Source organism: Lonchura striata, chromosome 7 (assembly GCF_050655825.1).
Source record: "Lonchura striata isolate lonStrDom1 chromosome 7, ASM5065582v1, whole genome shotgun sequence".
NCBI classification, from domain to species: domain Eukaryota; kingdom Metazoa; phylum Chordata; class Aves; order Passeriformes; family Estrildidae; genus Lonchura; species Lonchura striata.
In genome coordinates this window covers 18823849-18839338 of record NC_140709.1, presented here as the reverse complement: position 1 = coordinate 18839338, position 15490 = coordinate 18823849, and the positions used below count along the sequence as shown (strand labels likewise).

The 15490-nt window shown below is 34.6% G+C and overlaps 1 protein-coding gene and 1 long non-coding RNA gene across 9 annotated transcripts in view; one reads left to right on the top strand and one right to left on the bottom strand.

Annotated features, from left to right (window-relative positions):
* LOC144246699 (uncharacterized) overlaps nucleotides 1-15490 on the bottom strand; it is a 93474-nt gene that overhangs the window by 29449 nt on the left and 48535 nt on the right. The gene's annotated exons all lie outside the window — the stretch shown is intronic.
* LOC110469653 (sodium channel protein type 2 subunit alpha-like) overlaps nucleotides 1-15490 on the top strand; it is a 159747-nt gene that overhangs the window by 121993 nt on the left and 22264 nt on the right. For all 8 annotated transcript variants that reach the window (XM_085584344.1, XM_085584343.1, XM_085584342.1 and 5 more), the window contains 10 exons: nucleotides 2160-2223; nucleotides 3348-3489; nucleotides 4335-4541; nucleotides 5351-5641; nucleotides 6274-6654; nucleotides 8084-8216; nucleotides 9048-9286; nucleotides 11047-11220; nucleotides 12015-12371; nucleotides 14203-14652. In XM_085584344.1, the coding sequence (XP_085440470.1) occupies nucleotides 2160-2223; nucleotides 3348-3489; nucleotides 4335-4541; nucleotides 5351-5641; nucleotides 6274-6654; nucleotides 8084-8216; nucleotides 9048-9286; nucleotides 11047-11220; nucleotides 12015-12371; nucleotides 14203-14652 (2438 nt within the window). The remainder of the gene's footprint in view (nucleotides 1-2159; nucleotides 2224-3347; nucleotides 3490-4334; nucleotides 4542-5350; nucleotides 5642-6273; nucleotides 6655-8083; nucleotides 8217-9047; nucleotides 9287-11046; nucleotides 11221-12014; nucleotides 12372-14202; nucleotides 14653-15490) is intronic.

Sequence of the window (15490 nt, the reverse complement as noted above, 5' to 3'; positions counted from 1 at the left end):
TCACAATGAACTGTGAGATGTAATATAATAACTTCTCTAATTACCAAAAATCAGTTTCCCTGTGTGGGTTTGTACTAGATGTGGATTTACAGGGCATTGCTTAGTGATTAATTGTAAAAGTAGTGTATTTAAATAAAAAGAAATTTATAGGATAATGGATGCTAGCTATTCTCCCCAGTGACTCTCACAAAAAGTAAAGGGAAATACTGTTGTTATAGGCTGAGTTTTGATAAACCAGATTTTTCTCCCATTTTTAACATCGGGCATTAAAGTTTTCTGCTATTTTCTGCATTTTTGGGTTATCTTTCTATAGTTCTGAATTGTTTCAATTCTGTGACTGTGCTTATGTTTTCCGGGAAGTCTAATTTTAGCTAATTTGCCTAAGAAGGGATGGAGTGAAAATGGAGTGGTGATAGTGCTTTTTGGCAGTTTTGGCTGATAGTTTGAAGATGCTACAGAACATTTGTGAATTCTCACTTCAGATACAGGTTATACAGTACATAGATTCTCCATTTCCAGTTTGCACTAGGTGGCAATCTAAAAGGAATAAAATTTTCCAGAATATCAGTAGCTTTCTGTGCTAAATGTTTTGTCTTTGCTGGGCATCACAGAGTGCTGATGCCGGCAAGGCTGTTTGGTCTCGTTGTGTTTGTATTCCTCCTTTCTCTTATATCTATTCTTAATCATTTGTATAATGCAGTGTCAGCTGCATTATAAGTATTGGTTTTGAATTGTAGATTCAAAACTATATTCATCACTATATTTAGATGTTCAGTTTAGAATCCTCCTATGTTCAAATATTATTCATCATCCTATATTCATGTATTATGAGCTGTTTCTGACTATTTAAGTACAGTAGGTTTTTTACCCTCTGAAAGCCAAAACCTTTGTCAGCTTGAAAGCAGCTGAGAATGACAGCAGGTTGATTCAGTTGAGTGTTTTCCCAGATTTCTGTCTCTTTTTCCAGATCTCACTGCCTGGCTATCCTCATGGTGAAAAGTATCTCCTTATATCTAATCAGAACTTCTCTTGTTTGTAATTATGCCCATTGTCTATCATTCTGCTGTGCACAATTGAGAAGAACCTGCCTCTGGGTATGGTCTGAGGAGGGCAGAGCTGAGGGGGGCAGTCACTTCCCCTCCTGTTCCTGCAGCCCTGGAGGCTGTTGCCCTTCTTGGGTGTCAGGGCACCCTGCTGATTCAGCCTCTCCTGGCTCTCTGTCCAGCAAAATTCGCAGTGCATTTTCTCCAGTACTGTTGGCAGCCAGTCACTTCCCAGCCTGTATCACTGCAAGGGGCTCTTCCCTCCCAGACACGCAGCTGCACTTGTCTTTGCTGAATTTTATGTGTCTCCTGTTTCTCCGGTTTGCTTAGATCCCTCTGAGTGGGGTCTACCCTCTATAAACTTTCCTAATTCATTATCATCTTTGGAACTATATTGTTTTCTTATTTTTTATTTTAAGGACAGCACAATTGTTATTCATTAATAACATATATTTCTCTTTTTCTGAAGGCTACCACCTTATAATTAGAAGAAAAATTCTGCAAAGTTTATAGTTCAGCAGTTGTTAGAACATTGTAATTGGAGCACCTGCTTTATTTTAGATGCTGCCTTTATATTTTCCCAGGATTTGCTAGTTGTTACTCTGACTGCAAAACTGCCAGAAAGCCAAAGGCAGGCTTTGTCTGATAACAGTCTACTTACTGAATAAGAGGAGATTTAAGTTTTGTATTTTACATCTCTTACCTGTCTTGGAAGGGTATTCAGTGGGCAGTGACTCAAGAAAAGAATATGCAATTTATGTTCTAATCATCGTTCTAGGATTTTATTTTTGTAATCTTTTTTTTGTTGTTGTTGCCCAGAGATGCTGTGGATGTCCCATTTCTGGAAGTGTTCAAGGCCAGTTTGCATGGGACCCCAATCTGTTAAGTGACATTTCTGCCCATGGCAGGTGTTTTGGAAACAGATCTTCGTGGTCACTTCCAACCCAAGCAATTCTATGATTCTGCCAGTTTTTGAGCCCATTATTGGGAAAACATTATTGGGAGATGATGAACGTTCAAAACCTGATGACTTGAACATAGATTCATCCTCACAAAAGAAACAAAGAAAAAACTCTTTTCATTTGTAAACATGTTACTTCTTTGTCTTTTCTTTAGGTCATTTCTATCGCCCAGAAGGAGCAAAAGATTTTCTGCTTTGTGGCAATAGCTCAGATGCAGGGTAAGGTTCACTGAAAATTACGTATAATCTGTCTGAACATGTAAAAAATATCAATCTAAACTTTAAAAAGATAATTTAGTTACCTAATGTCAGTTAATAAAAATATGGTCTTGGTTTCTAGTAGGTAGACACTTGAATGAGTAACAATGTTAAATGGCAAAATACTTTGCTGGAAATTTGTTTTAAAAGCTCATATGTAACTAGAAAATTCCACTTAGCAGGTAGACGTTGTGTTATCAATGACTTAAGAACATTGTTTGCCATGGGTTTCCTGCCATTTCTCACCTGTAAAATAGTAATCATATAATAACCAAATCATATAATTCTATATGCTTATGAATTATCAGTCCATCCTTGGTTTTGGTTGGTAATAGCTTTAAATAACACATAGTCAAACTATTTTTGTAAACATATATGTAACTCTGAGATAATAATATAACATGTATAAATGCATATTGAACAGGCACACCTACATGAAAAGAAATCTTCACAGTGTTTTTCTGTAGAGATTTTGGGGACAAGAGCCTCTTCTGTCCTAATTGAAACAGTGTGCTTACATTTGATATCAAGATTGCATCACCTACTCTCAAAACCAATATGAAAAATTTCATGAGATAGAAGTATTCCTATGCTGGCTATTTGCTCTTTACAAATTGGTAGAATTTGTTAATTAGGCTCACAGATGTGAAGAAGCCACTAAATCTGGTATGCCAACCACAGACAGACAAAGTTCAGCATAAAATATGTGTGCTGGCTGTCTTTTTCCTGCATGGAAGTATTCACCTATTGAAATCTCTGTGTAAAGTACACATATTATTTTCATTGAAGAGATATTTGCAGAGGTAATATCAAACTGTTGATAATAAACTTTATTTTGTTTAAAACTGTGAAAGGCTATAGAAGGAAATATTGCCCTCACTTGTTGGTTCTCTCTGGATTCTTTAAAGAACAGACTTTTAATTTCCCCACTAATCTTTGCATTGTTTTAAGCCATAAATAGAAGCACCCTTCACAGATGATGTGGATATAAGAAGCTCAAGAAACAATAATTTTAAAAAAAAGTTTTATATGAAATTTGTGTATGGATTGTTTTGCCTCTTTTAATTTTTTCCCCCCTCTTATAGGAAATGCCCAGAAGAGTTTATCTGTGTGAAAGCTGGTAAAAACCCCAACTATGGATATACTAGCTTTGACACATTCAGTTGGGCTTTCTTGTCACTGTTTCGACTGATGACACAGGACTATTGGGAAAATCTTTATCAGCTGGTGAGTATATTTTAAAAATTCTGGTTTATGTATTAATGGCCCCAAATCAATCATGGAAAGGCCATTCTTATTTATATAAAATACCATTGCTATTGTTAGCCATTAAAATTTACCAAAGGAAGCAAATTCAGTTGCAAAACTAAGCAGACATGGACACTTGATACAGAATCTCATTATTTCTGAAGAGGCACATGAGGGGTTTTTTGGTCCTTAATTTAATTTTTACAGTGTATGTTTTGTGCTTCATTATATTTTCTAAAATGTCAATATTGAGTTTAAATTAAAGTAAATGAAAGTAAAATTAAAGTAAAAAGACTTCATGACAACAAAATCTGAACCTTAATTTCAGTACCCTTAATCCTGTTTTTTATGACCTAGAATAAATGACTTGATACAAATTAACTTTCTTACAGTAGCTTTTCATTATATGGTGTGTGCAAATGTATTAATTATAATAAATCCTATCTTCTAATTATCTTATCAATTGTGCTATTTTTAATTCATTTATTTATTTCAAAGGGAAAACATGCTAATACATGGTAAGTATTCTAAGATCCCAACCTGTGATATGTGACTTACATTAAGAACTCTGATCCCACATACTTAGCAAGATTATTAGGCATTGAAACAGGTTTATCGCAAAGCGGCGTGATCCTTAGGCATGTTTTTCACATACAAGAATGCTCCCTTTATCTTGATTATTTTGTAATTCAGAAAACTTGTGTGATTTTACTACAGAAGGAAAACCTACTAAGTTTTGCACTTTTCCAAGTCATTAATGCTTATGAACTGCAGGACTTATGCATTTCTTCACCAGCTGATTGATTTCTCTTCTCCTCCTATAGACACTACGAGCTGTTGGCAAATCATACATGATATTTTTTGTTGTGGTGATTTTTCTGGGTTCCTTCTATTTGATTAACTTGATTTTGGCTGTGGTTGCCATGGCCTATGAAGAACAAAATCAAGCAACAATTGTTGAAGCAGAGCAGAGGGAGGCAGACTTTAAACTGAAGCTTGAACAACTGCGGAAGCAGCAAGAAGAAGCTCAGGTATATTCTAACAAGAATCTGGGCCTTAGTGTGTTCCTTTGCATGCTGTGTGTTAAAACAAAACCGGTAATTAAATTTACATATTAAAAAAAACGCCATTCCATTCTTTAACATACCTTGCAAATACTGTAGACTGCTTTTCCTATGCCTATTTTTGCTTTTAAAATATATAATGCTTTTTAAATATATCATATCTAAATTGTTAATGAATTTCTGAACTGAGAACAAAGAGTAGTATCCAAATCACAATAATAGTTTTAAATTAATCTCTATTTTCTTGGGGTAGTAGCTAGTAAACTGGCATGATGACTATCCAAATTCTTACCTTAGAAATAATTTCAATACTTTTCAACCCTTGATTAGAGTGTAAAATATTTTCATCTGTAAATTTCTGATTCATTTTTGCTACTTGTGCTGCTACTAGCAAATGAAAGACTGGAAGCAGCTTGAGGAAGCTATTGAGGATAAAAATTAGGATTAGTTTACTAAATTAATACAGACTGAAGCGTGAGTCTGTTTAGCTCTTTTGTTTGCTGTTGCGTTCACTCTAGTTAATAAATTTAATAATTTTCAAATGTTTTCTAATGAACTTCGTGGCTGTAGACGATGTGGGCTGACCCCATGACAAGGATGCTAAGTCCTCCATTAGAATTCCATTCATACTACAGAATTTCATTTCTAGCTTTGCACAAATCCAACTACACTGTTTATTAGAAGTAATTTGATACAAATCTTAGGAACAGGGGCTATATCCTTCTTTTAAAATAGTGTAATTTATAAAGCATCTTGTTAAATAATTGCTGTGGCAGGCAATAGCAGCAGCTGCAGTAGAGATGACTGAGTACAGCTGTGAAAGTGGGAATGCTGCACCCTCAGATAGTTCTTCAGACGCATCCAAGCTTAGCTCAAAAAGTGCCAAAGAAAGGAGAAATAGAAGAAAGAAAAGAAGGCAGAGAGAGCTCTCTGGAGAAGAGGATGACATGAAGGATGAAAAGCTTCCAAAATCTGAATCAGATGGCAGTATCAAAGGGAAAGGTTTCCGTTTTTCTTTTGATGGGAACAAACTAACTTATGGGAAGCCATTTACATCACCCCACCAGGTGAGTAATGCAACTGTGTGATTGATTTGTGTGATTACTGTTATATGCAACAAACTTCACTGCAACATTGCAATAAGGCAACAAAGGAAAACTAATGTAGCATTATCTTAAATACCAACTTACTATTAGTATTATTTTCTAAAATGTGCCTTAAAAAAAGTCTCTCATTTTATAATTTAGCACCTTAACATGTACAGCAGCATTGCATTTTCCTAGTTAATCTGAAATAGAAATGCCTTCTTAATTCATAAAAGGAAATTTAAGTATAATGTATGAATTTAGAAGACTAAAGGTATTGATACATTTTAACATAATGCATGTTCAATGTGGATCATTGGAGTTTATGGAAAACTTGTTTTTTCTTTTTAAAGCAGAGATTGAAACTACTAAACTACTATGGCCTTATACAGGTTATTTTTTTTTTCTCTCCAGTTATTGTTTTAGGCACATTGTAAATTTACCCACTCAGTTGACTTTCATCTGTAATGTATTTTGAGATCAGCCTGAGGCAGTGTATTAAAGATAACACTGAAAAATTCCTGGGGAATATAAATTTTTTTTTTCTTATACGTAGACATGTATTTTGTATACTTATAATCTTCAGATCATCATTTTTTATGTTTCCTTTGCAGTCTTTGCTGAGTGTTCATGGCTCCCTGTTTTCTCCCAGGCCTAGTAGCAGAACAAGTCTTTTCAGTTCTAGAGACGACGGAAGAGAGAGGGGATCAGAATATGACTTTGCTGACGATGAGCACAGCATGTTTGAGGACACTCTGAGCAGAAGAGGTTCTCTGTTTCTGCCGCGCGGGCACGGGGAGCGGCGCAGCAGTAACATCAGCCAGGCCAGTCGGTCATCCAGAAGGCTGGCAGTCTTCCCAGTGAATGGGAAGATGCACAGCACCGTGGATTGCAATGGGGTGGTTTCCCTGGTGGAGGGACCACCAGGTCTGTTGTCTCCTACTGGACAACTTCTGCCAGAGGTGATAATAGATAAACCAACGACTGATGGCAGTGTAAGAGTTATGAATTACTCCAGGTTTCATGGCCTTTATTGCATGGATAATGTTTCAGTGAAATTACTGCTTTGAAAATGGATGGGAAGTTATGGATGCTTTTGCAGATCTTACTGTAATTAAATGGGTTTGAAGTGATTCAGTCAAAAGTGAGAGGCTGAAGCATGAAAGAGCACAAAGCAGTAGGTTTTTACATACCTGGAAAGAAAAGATATGCATACATATGCGTAATGAATCAGATTAGTAATGTTCCATTGCTAAATCTGTTTTAGAGCGCAAAATAGCTTCCTGTACATTATTAGATTATTTCAATTCTTTTTTTCCTTTATGGTTTTAGCCTCCTTTTAAGTGTATTTTATGATTCTCTGTGAGTAATATGCATTTGTTCATACATTTGGTATTGTGCAAATATAGCATATTCTTAAAGATAATGTTGACATTTTAGAAGTCCTGAAAGCATTTTTTCCTCCTGGGTTTCAAAGACTGAGTTGCTTACTGCCTAGGATCATGGTATAATTAAAAAAAAAAAACCAAAAAACTCCAAATCAACAAAACATTTTAATTCTGCTTGATTTTTCCTTTTCCCTAAGTCTCCTTTGGGAATGGAGTAGAGACATCTGCACATTTTTTCCTAAAAATGTTATTTTACTGAAACAGAAATTTCTGTATGGTCACGGCATCTGAAAGTACATCAGCCAGCCTCCTTGCAGTTATCAGCCAGATGCCTCGCAGTTATAATCTTCTTGCAGCTTATTATATGTTTATTTTCATGCATTTATTTAATGGACTGAAATAAAGTCTACTCATTCAAAAATTTTAATGACTGAGATGTGATTAATACTGTAGTTATAACACATCTTTAATTTTTTAAAATAAAATAATGTAAAACAAGTATTTATTTTTGGGATCAGTTAAGTCAGACCTATGCTGTTTCTTCAGCTGAAATTCTTAAAATAAATCAGAGTTGATAATGCTTCAATTTAGAAAATGTAATTTAAAGAAGTTTTGAATGGGTATAGAGATCAAAACTGGTCTTTAAAACTTTATTTCATGGAATAGTTGTTGCTGCAGAATCTTCCTAGCATTAAACACTTGTTAGAAGTATCTTGTGAATGAACTAGTTTAGAATGGAAATATTGGTAGAGAAAGTGTGGAACTCGGAATCGTTTTTACACAAGTTCTGCATCTTGCTTTGTTTTCTTGGCTGTAGCCCCTCCATAATTTATTGATGTCTAAAGTGTAGTAATGTTATTTGAGTATAATGCAGTAGAGGTATGGGAGCTAAGTATCCAAATGTTTTTCTTAATGTTTTAAAAGTATTAATTATATTAGGAATTATATAATAAAAATTGTAATTTAAAAAACACCACAGTATTTCTAAAGTTGAATTTAATTTACACACCTTATTTTTTCTTTTATTTTTTTATAGAGCACTACCACAGAAATAGAAATAAAAAACAGACGTGCAAGTTCATACCAAATACCAATGGAGTTGCTGGAGGATCCTGATTTAAGGGAAAGGGCCATGAGTCTAGCAGATGTTATCACAAATAGAATGGAAGGTGTGTTGTAACTGTAGACACTTGAACTTTCCTGACATAGTCTTAAACTTGCTTGAAGGTATTATATCACAATGCAAATGTAGAAGAACCATTTTGTATATAACTCTAAATATGTAGCCATTGCAAATTCATAGACTGAATAACAGGAAGAAATTGCATGTACATAGTGAAAAAAGAAAGGAAGGAATTGATAAACAGGCTGATGTAAAAAGTTCATTGTCATTAAAATGGGTAATATGTATGTGTTTTATGCTAGTTATTCATGCTTAGTAATGCAGTTATTGGAAGAAATGCCTTGCAATACATTTGCCACTAACCATACCATAAAAATATTAGAGCAAATTCAAGGCCAGGCTTTAGTTAATAAGGAGAAGAAAATTTGTACAAGGATTTCTTTCAATAGTGGAATGGCTACTAGTGAAAAATAATGAAAAAAAGCTTGAATAATTTTCAGAACCCCTTTCAGGCTAAAACTCATGTTACATTTTCATGAAAATAAGTACTTAGACATTTAAGAGGACTTTGAAGTTGAAAGTATTCCTGGAAAAAAGATCCCTAATCATAAACATGGTTTTTAATTTTTTTTTTTAATAACATGTGTTATTAAAAATAGACAAGTTTTTAAATTATTTGCTCAGAACATTTGAGTTTTTTCTTTTAGTCTTCTAAAACCTTTTGCATCAGAAACAATAAATTAAGTTCCTGGAAATCTGAGGATATTCTTCCAAGTGTCCTTAGTGGTTTGAGATGTAAAGATTAAAACCTGAAAAATAAAAAATTACCTTCACATTCTCCAGAACTTGTTCACTATAAATTTCTCTTTTTCTCCAGAACTTGAAGGATCCAGACAAAAATGTCCCCCTTGCTGGGATAAGTTTGCCCACACTTTCTTAATTTGGGACTGTTGTGAGCCCTGGTTAAAAGTCAAGAGTGTAGTTGAATTTATTGTAATGGATCCATTTGTTGATCTGGCTGTCACTGTTTGCATAGTTTTAAACACACTATTTATGGCCATGGAACATTATCCAATGACAGGACATTTTGACGCTGTACTTTCAGTAGGAAATCTGGTAAGTTCCTTCAATATATATAATTTTATGTAGTTGGAACCTGGTTTCTCTTTGGCATAGAATTGCTTTTATAATTTTTGTCATCCCATAAAATAAATGTTAAAGGCTTAATTGTACTAAAAATAGTCTAAAAATACTGTTTGGGATATGTTGTATATAAGAGTATTTGAGAGATGTTGTATCTTGAAGTTTGACTTCTGCATTACAACGTCAATGGAGTTTCCAACAGGTAGAGTTTGAATTACATAAAACTGAAAGAAATCTGACATGCTTTTGTTTAGTATTGCAAAAATAAGTAGGAGTCAAATATCCTTTTTAGTGTAAGTATCATTGATAACACAAAAAGTGTGGAATGCTATATTGGATTTTTCACTGCTATTTCTGTGAGTTGAATTTCTATTTCTGAGAAGACCATTTATTTGATTGGACTGTAACAATTTGGAAGGCAAAGAATGTGTGACTTATTCTAAGAGTATCTGTTGATACAGTTGGGTTTTGTTCCATGGTGGACACAGGCTGTGGGTCGGGTTTGGTGACATAGCTTTACTTGGTTTATAGCAGCAGTAATACAGATATGCTATACTTCTTAATCTATGCTTATTCTAAGTCCTTATTCTGGTGATTATGATCTAGAAAAATAATAAAACAATTTGGTTATTAGAATACGTGACATTCTAATACACTTTGGTAACAGACTTAAAGAGTTAAAGTATCAGCATTTACATTGTATACTGATATTTTTATCCAATCACTGTTTTCACCTTAACCTGGAATTAGAGACCATTATCTATAGAAAGTAAATATCTCATGTTGCTGTTTGAAATATATGCAGGATGTCTTTGAGGAAAAAGATAGGGAAGACAGATGAGGATCAATAGCTGTTTCAGAGAGCAGTCTTGGGGTCATGTCTGTATGTTTTACCCAGGAAACTCCCATTCCTACCTTTCCTATGTAATGGAGTAGCTTAGTATGTGTGAGTGTTCCTTAATGCCAAGAATTGTTGTGTGCTCCCAGTCAGCCAGTATGACACTGATATGGTTTCAGCAGTTGCTTTCTTCCAATTTGGACTCTAGCTCTACATTTTAGAGACTAAAATGCTCTTGAATTTTTTTGAATTTTTTTCATCTTTCTCATGAAAGATAGTAATTTATGCAGTTTGGTAGATGCTGGTGATTATACATCTACAGTAAATACAGTGAACTTATTTCAGAGGTGGTGTTTGCCCGCTGCTTCTGAAGATATCAGAGGTATTCAGGGTCAGGAAGGAGTTTTGCTTAGGCAAACCTTGGCACCTTTTTTTTGGCCGTCAGAGAAGATAAACTTAATTGTGAGTGCTTATATAGACTTCATTAATGGTACATCACTCCAGTTTATGACCAATTCATGTTTTCCCACACGCCTCTGTTAAAGCTTCCATTCTGACAAGAGCGAGTGTATTATCTTGCTGGGGGAAGTTCCTTTAATTAGATTTAATTAGATGGATGGCTGATAGAAGGAGCAAATGGGAGGCCTGTTAGGGAGTAACTTATTTTTCAGTAGACACTAAATGTATCTTAGCTTTCACTGATGTTACATATTTATGCTACAGCTCATTTTGATGTTGCTACTTGCCTTCTCTGTGGGGTTCAGCTTGTAATAATTTTTGCTTTGTGGCGTCCTTCTGTAAGAGGGATGTTACTTCTTACTTCAGTTGTTCCTTCTCCGCAGGTTCAGCTTCTTCATATTCATTCATAAAATAACAGTAACATTTTTTTCTTCAGGTTTTTACTGGAATTTTTGCAGCAGAAATGGTTCTCAAGATAATTGCCATGCATCCTTTTTATTATTTCCAAGTTGGTTGGAATATTTTTGATAGTTTTATAGTTACTCTTAGTTTGGCGGAGCTTTTTTTGTCAAACGTGGAAGGATTGTCCGTTCTCCGATCATTCAGATTGGTAAATAATACATCTGCATTAATTAATGAATTATGTTTGTACTTCAACTCTATTCTTATAAATAAGACACCTTTTCATATACTTTTTAGTAAGTGACACAGGATATATTTGCAGGCATGTCATTTTACTGTTCAGAAGCAAATATTCTTTCAAGGGAAAGAGCTGTAATTTTATTGTAATTGTTTAAACATGAATGAGTAAAGTTCAGTGAAATGTACAGTTCGTTTAGTATATATTGAGAAGTAGAAAACTTTGTAGTCTTGTTGACTTTCATATCTGGAAATGGAAAGAAGACTAGAGGTGTTCTTTTAAAATGTAGGATATAAAATTCATGGGTTTAATTAATTTCAAGAAGATTGATTTTACTTTTCCCTTAGCAAATAAAAAAAAAAATTCTTTATTGTATTAGAAAACTATATATATTTTAATCTGTTTCTACATGTAATGTGTAAGGTGTATGTGTCCAGAATCCACTTTCTGAACAAATACAACCAGTATGCTTTTCTTTCATGTGAAAAAGAATAGATATGCTAAAAACAAAAACAAAAAACCCCAAAAAACCCCACACACCAAAAAAAAAAAACCCACAGGAAAAAAAAAAAACAGCAAAGTCTAAAATTTATTACGTTTTAAAAGTGTGGGTTTCATTAAATGCTGTGGAAGTTATGATTGTTAGAATCATGTTGAAGTTTCTTCTTTTTGCTATTGGTGAGAGTCACTAGCTTGTAATGGGCTGTCTTCTCTATGGCATTTTTGTAACTACTGCAAATAATGTCTGTATTTTTTTCTTCCAGTTGCGAGTTTTCAAATTGGCAAAATCCTGGCCAACTCTAAATATGCTAATTAAGATTATTGGCAACTCAGTGGGAGCTCTGGGGAATCTGACCCTGGTGCTGGCCATCATTGTGTTCATTTTTGCTGTGGTTGGGATGCAGCTCTTCGGGAAGAGCTACAAGGAATGTGTCTGCAAGATCTCCAGTGACTGTGAACTTCCACGCTGGCACATGCATGACTTTTTCCACTCTTTCCTGATTGTATTCCGAGTGCTGTGTGGAGAATGGATAGAAACCATGTGGGACTGCATGGAGGTTGCAGGCCAAACCATGTGCCTTATTGTTTTCATGATGGTCATGGTGATTGGAAACTTAGTGGTATGTAGCCAAAGTAATTTTACAGTTAATTTAGAATATGAAAGGTAAGAGAACCAGTAATTAATTATAAAAGTATTATTAAATATGATTTTTATTATTTGGATTTGTTATGAGTATGGGTTTTGAAATGGAGTATTCTGTTTGTTAGATTTTTGATCTTATCTAGAGTCCTTGGCTTGGAGGATGACCCCCTCAGGGGTCCAGAGTGCAGTTCAGAGGATGTGGATGAGAGCATGCAGCTCCGGCTGCTCGGGGTGTTGTGGGCTACTCCTGCTTACCTAGAGAGGGAGAGAAGAGCAAGGGCACCCTGTGTTGGACTTCAGAATGGAAGTTTGCTATTTGCAGAAGGGGATATAGCAGGGCCTTTTCTCCCTAACTGCTTTAGTCATTGCTTCCAACACACTTAGGCAGGTTATTGGGTCTTTTAAAAAATATTTTATCTGATCTCTTCTGTCTAAATGACTGCTACTGCATTCTTAAGACTCTGAAATGTATGCCATTTTGAGATCTGCATGCTGCACCACCAGCATTTTACCCAAATGAAGTAAAGAAACTTGAATTAGAAGGAAGTTGGTATGCAGAAAAAAAACCCAGCTTCAATTACTTCAGGTTTTCTTTTACTTCTTCACTTTTTTTGCTTGCTATTTCATAAGTGCTTTCTGCAGATACTTCTAACATGGCTTGTATTATATCTGCTTTTTTCTTTTTCAGATGAAAGCATCAAATTTGCACTAGTTTGTATAAATTTATCTTTTAAAATATTTTATTTTTTAGCTTGCCAGTATTTAAGACATTAATTGCTCTGCCTATTGGTCTGATTTTCTCATTCTCTCTGTTGTTTTCAGAGGAGAAGAGATTTAAATTTTAAATTTTAAATTAATTTTCAGTAGCAGAAGAGATTTTAAATTAGTCATCCTGTAAGTATTCCTTAAGAAAAAAATTCTGAGAGGAATAAGGTAAGTATCTTTAAACCAAGCCAACCCTGCATCTATTTGCACAGCCACTTGCTTCAGGATTTTCTACAAATCTATTGTCCTATAATGAAGAGAACTGTGAAGTTGTTTGATTAAACTCCATAAGTAGTTTTCTAAACCAGAAGATTGAAGGTTGTAGAATGAAGTACCCACTCATGTGAATATTTCCACAGTGTTTACTATATTCTGTTTTATTCCATAGCTCTAGGAGAACTTCTGCATGAGCAGAGCTCCATGCTGGACATTCAGGACTGTTTTGTGCATTTGTCTTCCTGTGTTCCCAAAACATTTTTTAATCTTATCTTCCAAGCTGATGGAAGAGCTGATTTGAGGATTTTAAGAGCTGGTACTATGCTGCTTTGGCATTTGAGTTCCTGGTAACCTCTGGGCTTTTGTAACTGATGCATGTTCTATGTTTTGTCATGCTGTGGGAAAAGGGTGACTTGGGGATTAAAAGACAGGGTACATTCTTCATTTTTTAAGTCACATACAGAAGAATTGTTTGTGTGAGTTTGGACTAACACATAGAAAATCTGTTTTTTGCACAGTTTAGAGTACTGCAATTTGCCAGAAAGGTAAACATGTTGAATCTTTGGTACAGACAGTACCAAAGAATCATTAATTTCTGACTTTCTACAAATATAAGCAATGTAAAGCCACAAATCCCCTCTGTTGAGGTATAGGGAAGGTGTTGTACTTAAATTGTATTTGCATTTTATATACTGTGTACTTTCAGAATCGTTACTGTAGATGAAAACACAAAGCCTGTTTTCATAATGAGTTCATAAGAAGCATGTGAATGAAAAATGGAAAAAAATCAGCTGTTGTCTTTGCCTTTTTTTTTTTTTTTTAATTAGGTGCTGAATCTTTTTCTGGCCTTGCTGCTGAGTTCATTTAGTTCAGACAACCTTGCTGCTACAGATGATGATAATGAAATGAACAATTTGCAGATTGCTGTTGCAAGAATTCAGAAAGGAATAGATTATGTGAAGAAAAAAGCAGGTGAATGTGTCCGAAGGTCTTGTTTGGGAAAACAAGCTGCTGTAAACCAAGGAACAGCAACAGATCAGTTGAATGATGAGAGAAAGCATATTTCAAACTGTACCATCACTGAACGAAGGATAGATACAAATTGTAGCAAAAATGAAAATGGAATGGCTACTGTTATAGGTGGCAGTGATTATACATCATTCATAAACAACCCAAACCTTACTGTTACAGTACCAATAGCTGTTGGAGAGTCAGATTTTGAACGTCTGAATACAGAAGAGTTTAGCAGTGACTCAGATTTGGATGAAAGCAAGGAGGTAAAATTCTAAAATTTTATATTTTAGATGAACAAATTATACTAACTTTATTGTTTCAAGTGTAATTCTTCCTGCTTAGAAATGCAAAGCAGTTGTAACTCAAGATTCTTGGACTGTACAGAGAGTGAATAATCTGAAGTGGGAAAGTGGAGTTCAAGAGAGTAGGAAATCCTGGAAGAACTGTATACATTTATGTGAATCCATTTATAAAGACATTTGTAAAGCAAACTACCAAAGTGTTAGTTGAATAGAGAACTTAGTATATATGTACAGAATAAAAAGTGTCAAAAGACTTTGTTTTTTTCTTGTAATTGCAATGTTTCTATGAGCTAAATTTAAGTAAACTGCTATTTAAAAATATTAGGGAAGATATTAATAAAGAATATTAATAAGCTTAAAAGAAAATCAGCATTTCTTTTACTGGATAAACTTAACAGAAGTGCTGACTCAGGATAATGAGAGCAGTAGCAATAATTTTCATATTCCGAAATCAAAATAATGGGGAAAGCCAAGGGAGCAATGTTTGTATTATAATGTGAATGTATCAACTAAAACCTCAGTAAAAAAACAGAATTACTGATGAAAAAAAATTAATTTCTTATTTTCTGGGGGAGTTTTAAACCAGTAATTTCTAAGACAACCGCCTCATTTTAAACTGGGTCATCTCTAGGACAGTATTAATTTGTTAGCAACTTCAGTCTGAGGGGAAAAGCAAAGTCTTGGATTTCAGCAGGATTTTGAAAGACACTAAAAATTCAGATTGCAATCTGTGGCTCGAGCAGACTGTGTCTGGTATCACCACCTCTGGCACCTGAAGACAAAAGGACATAAGTAGAAT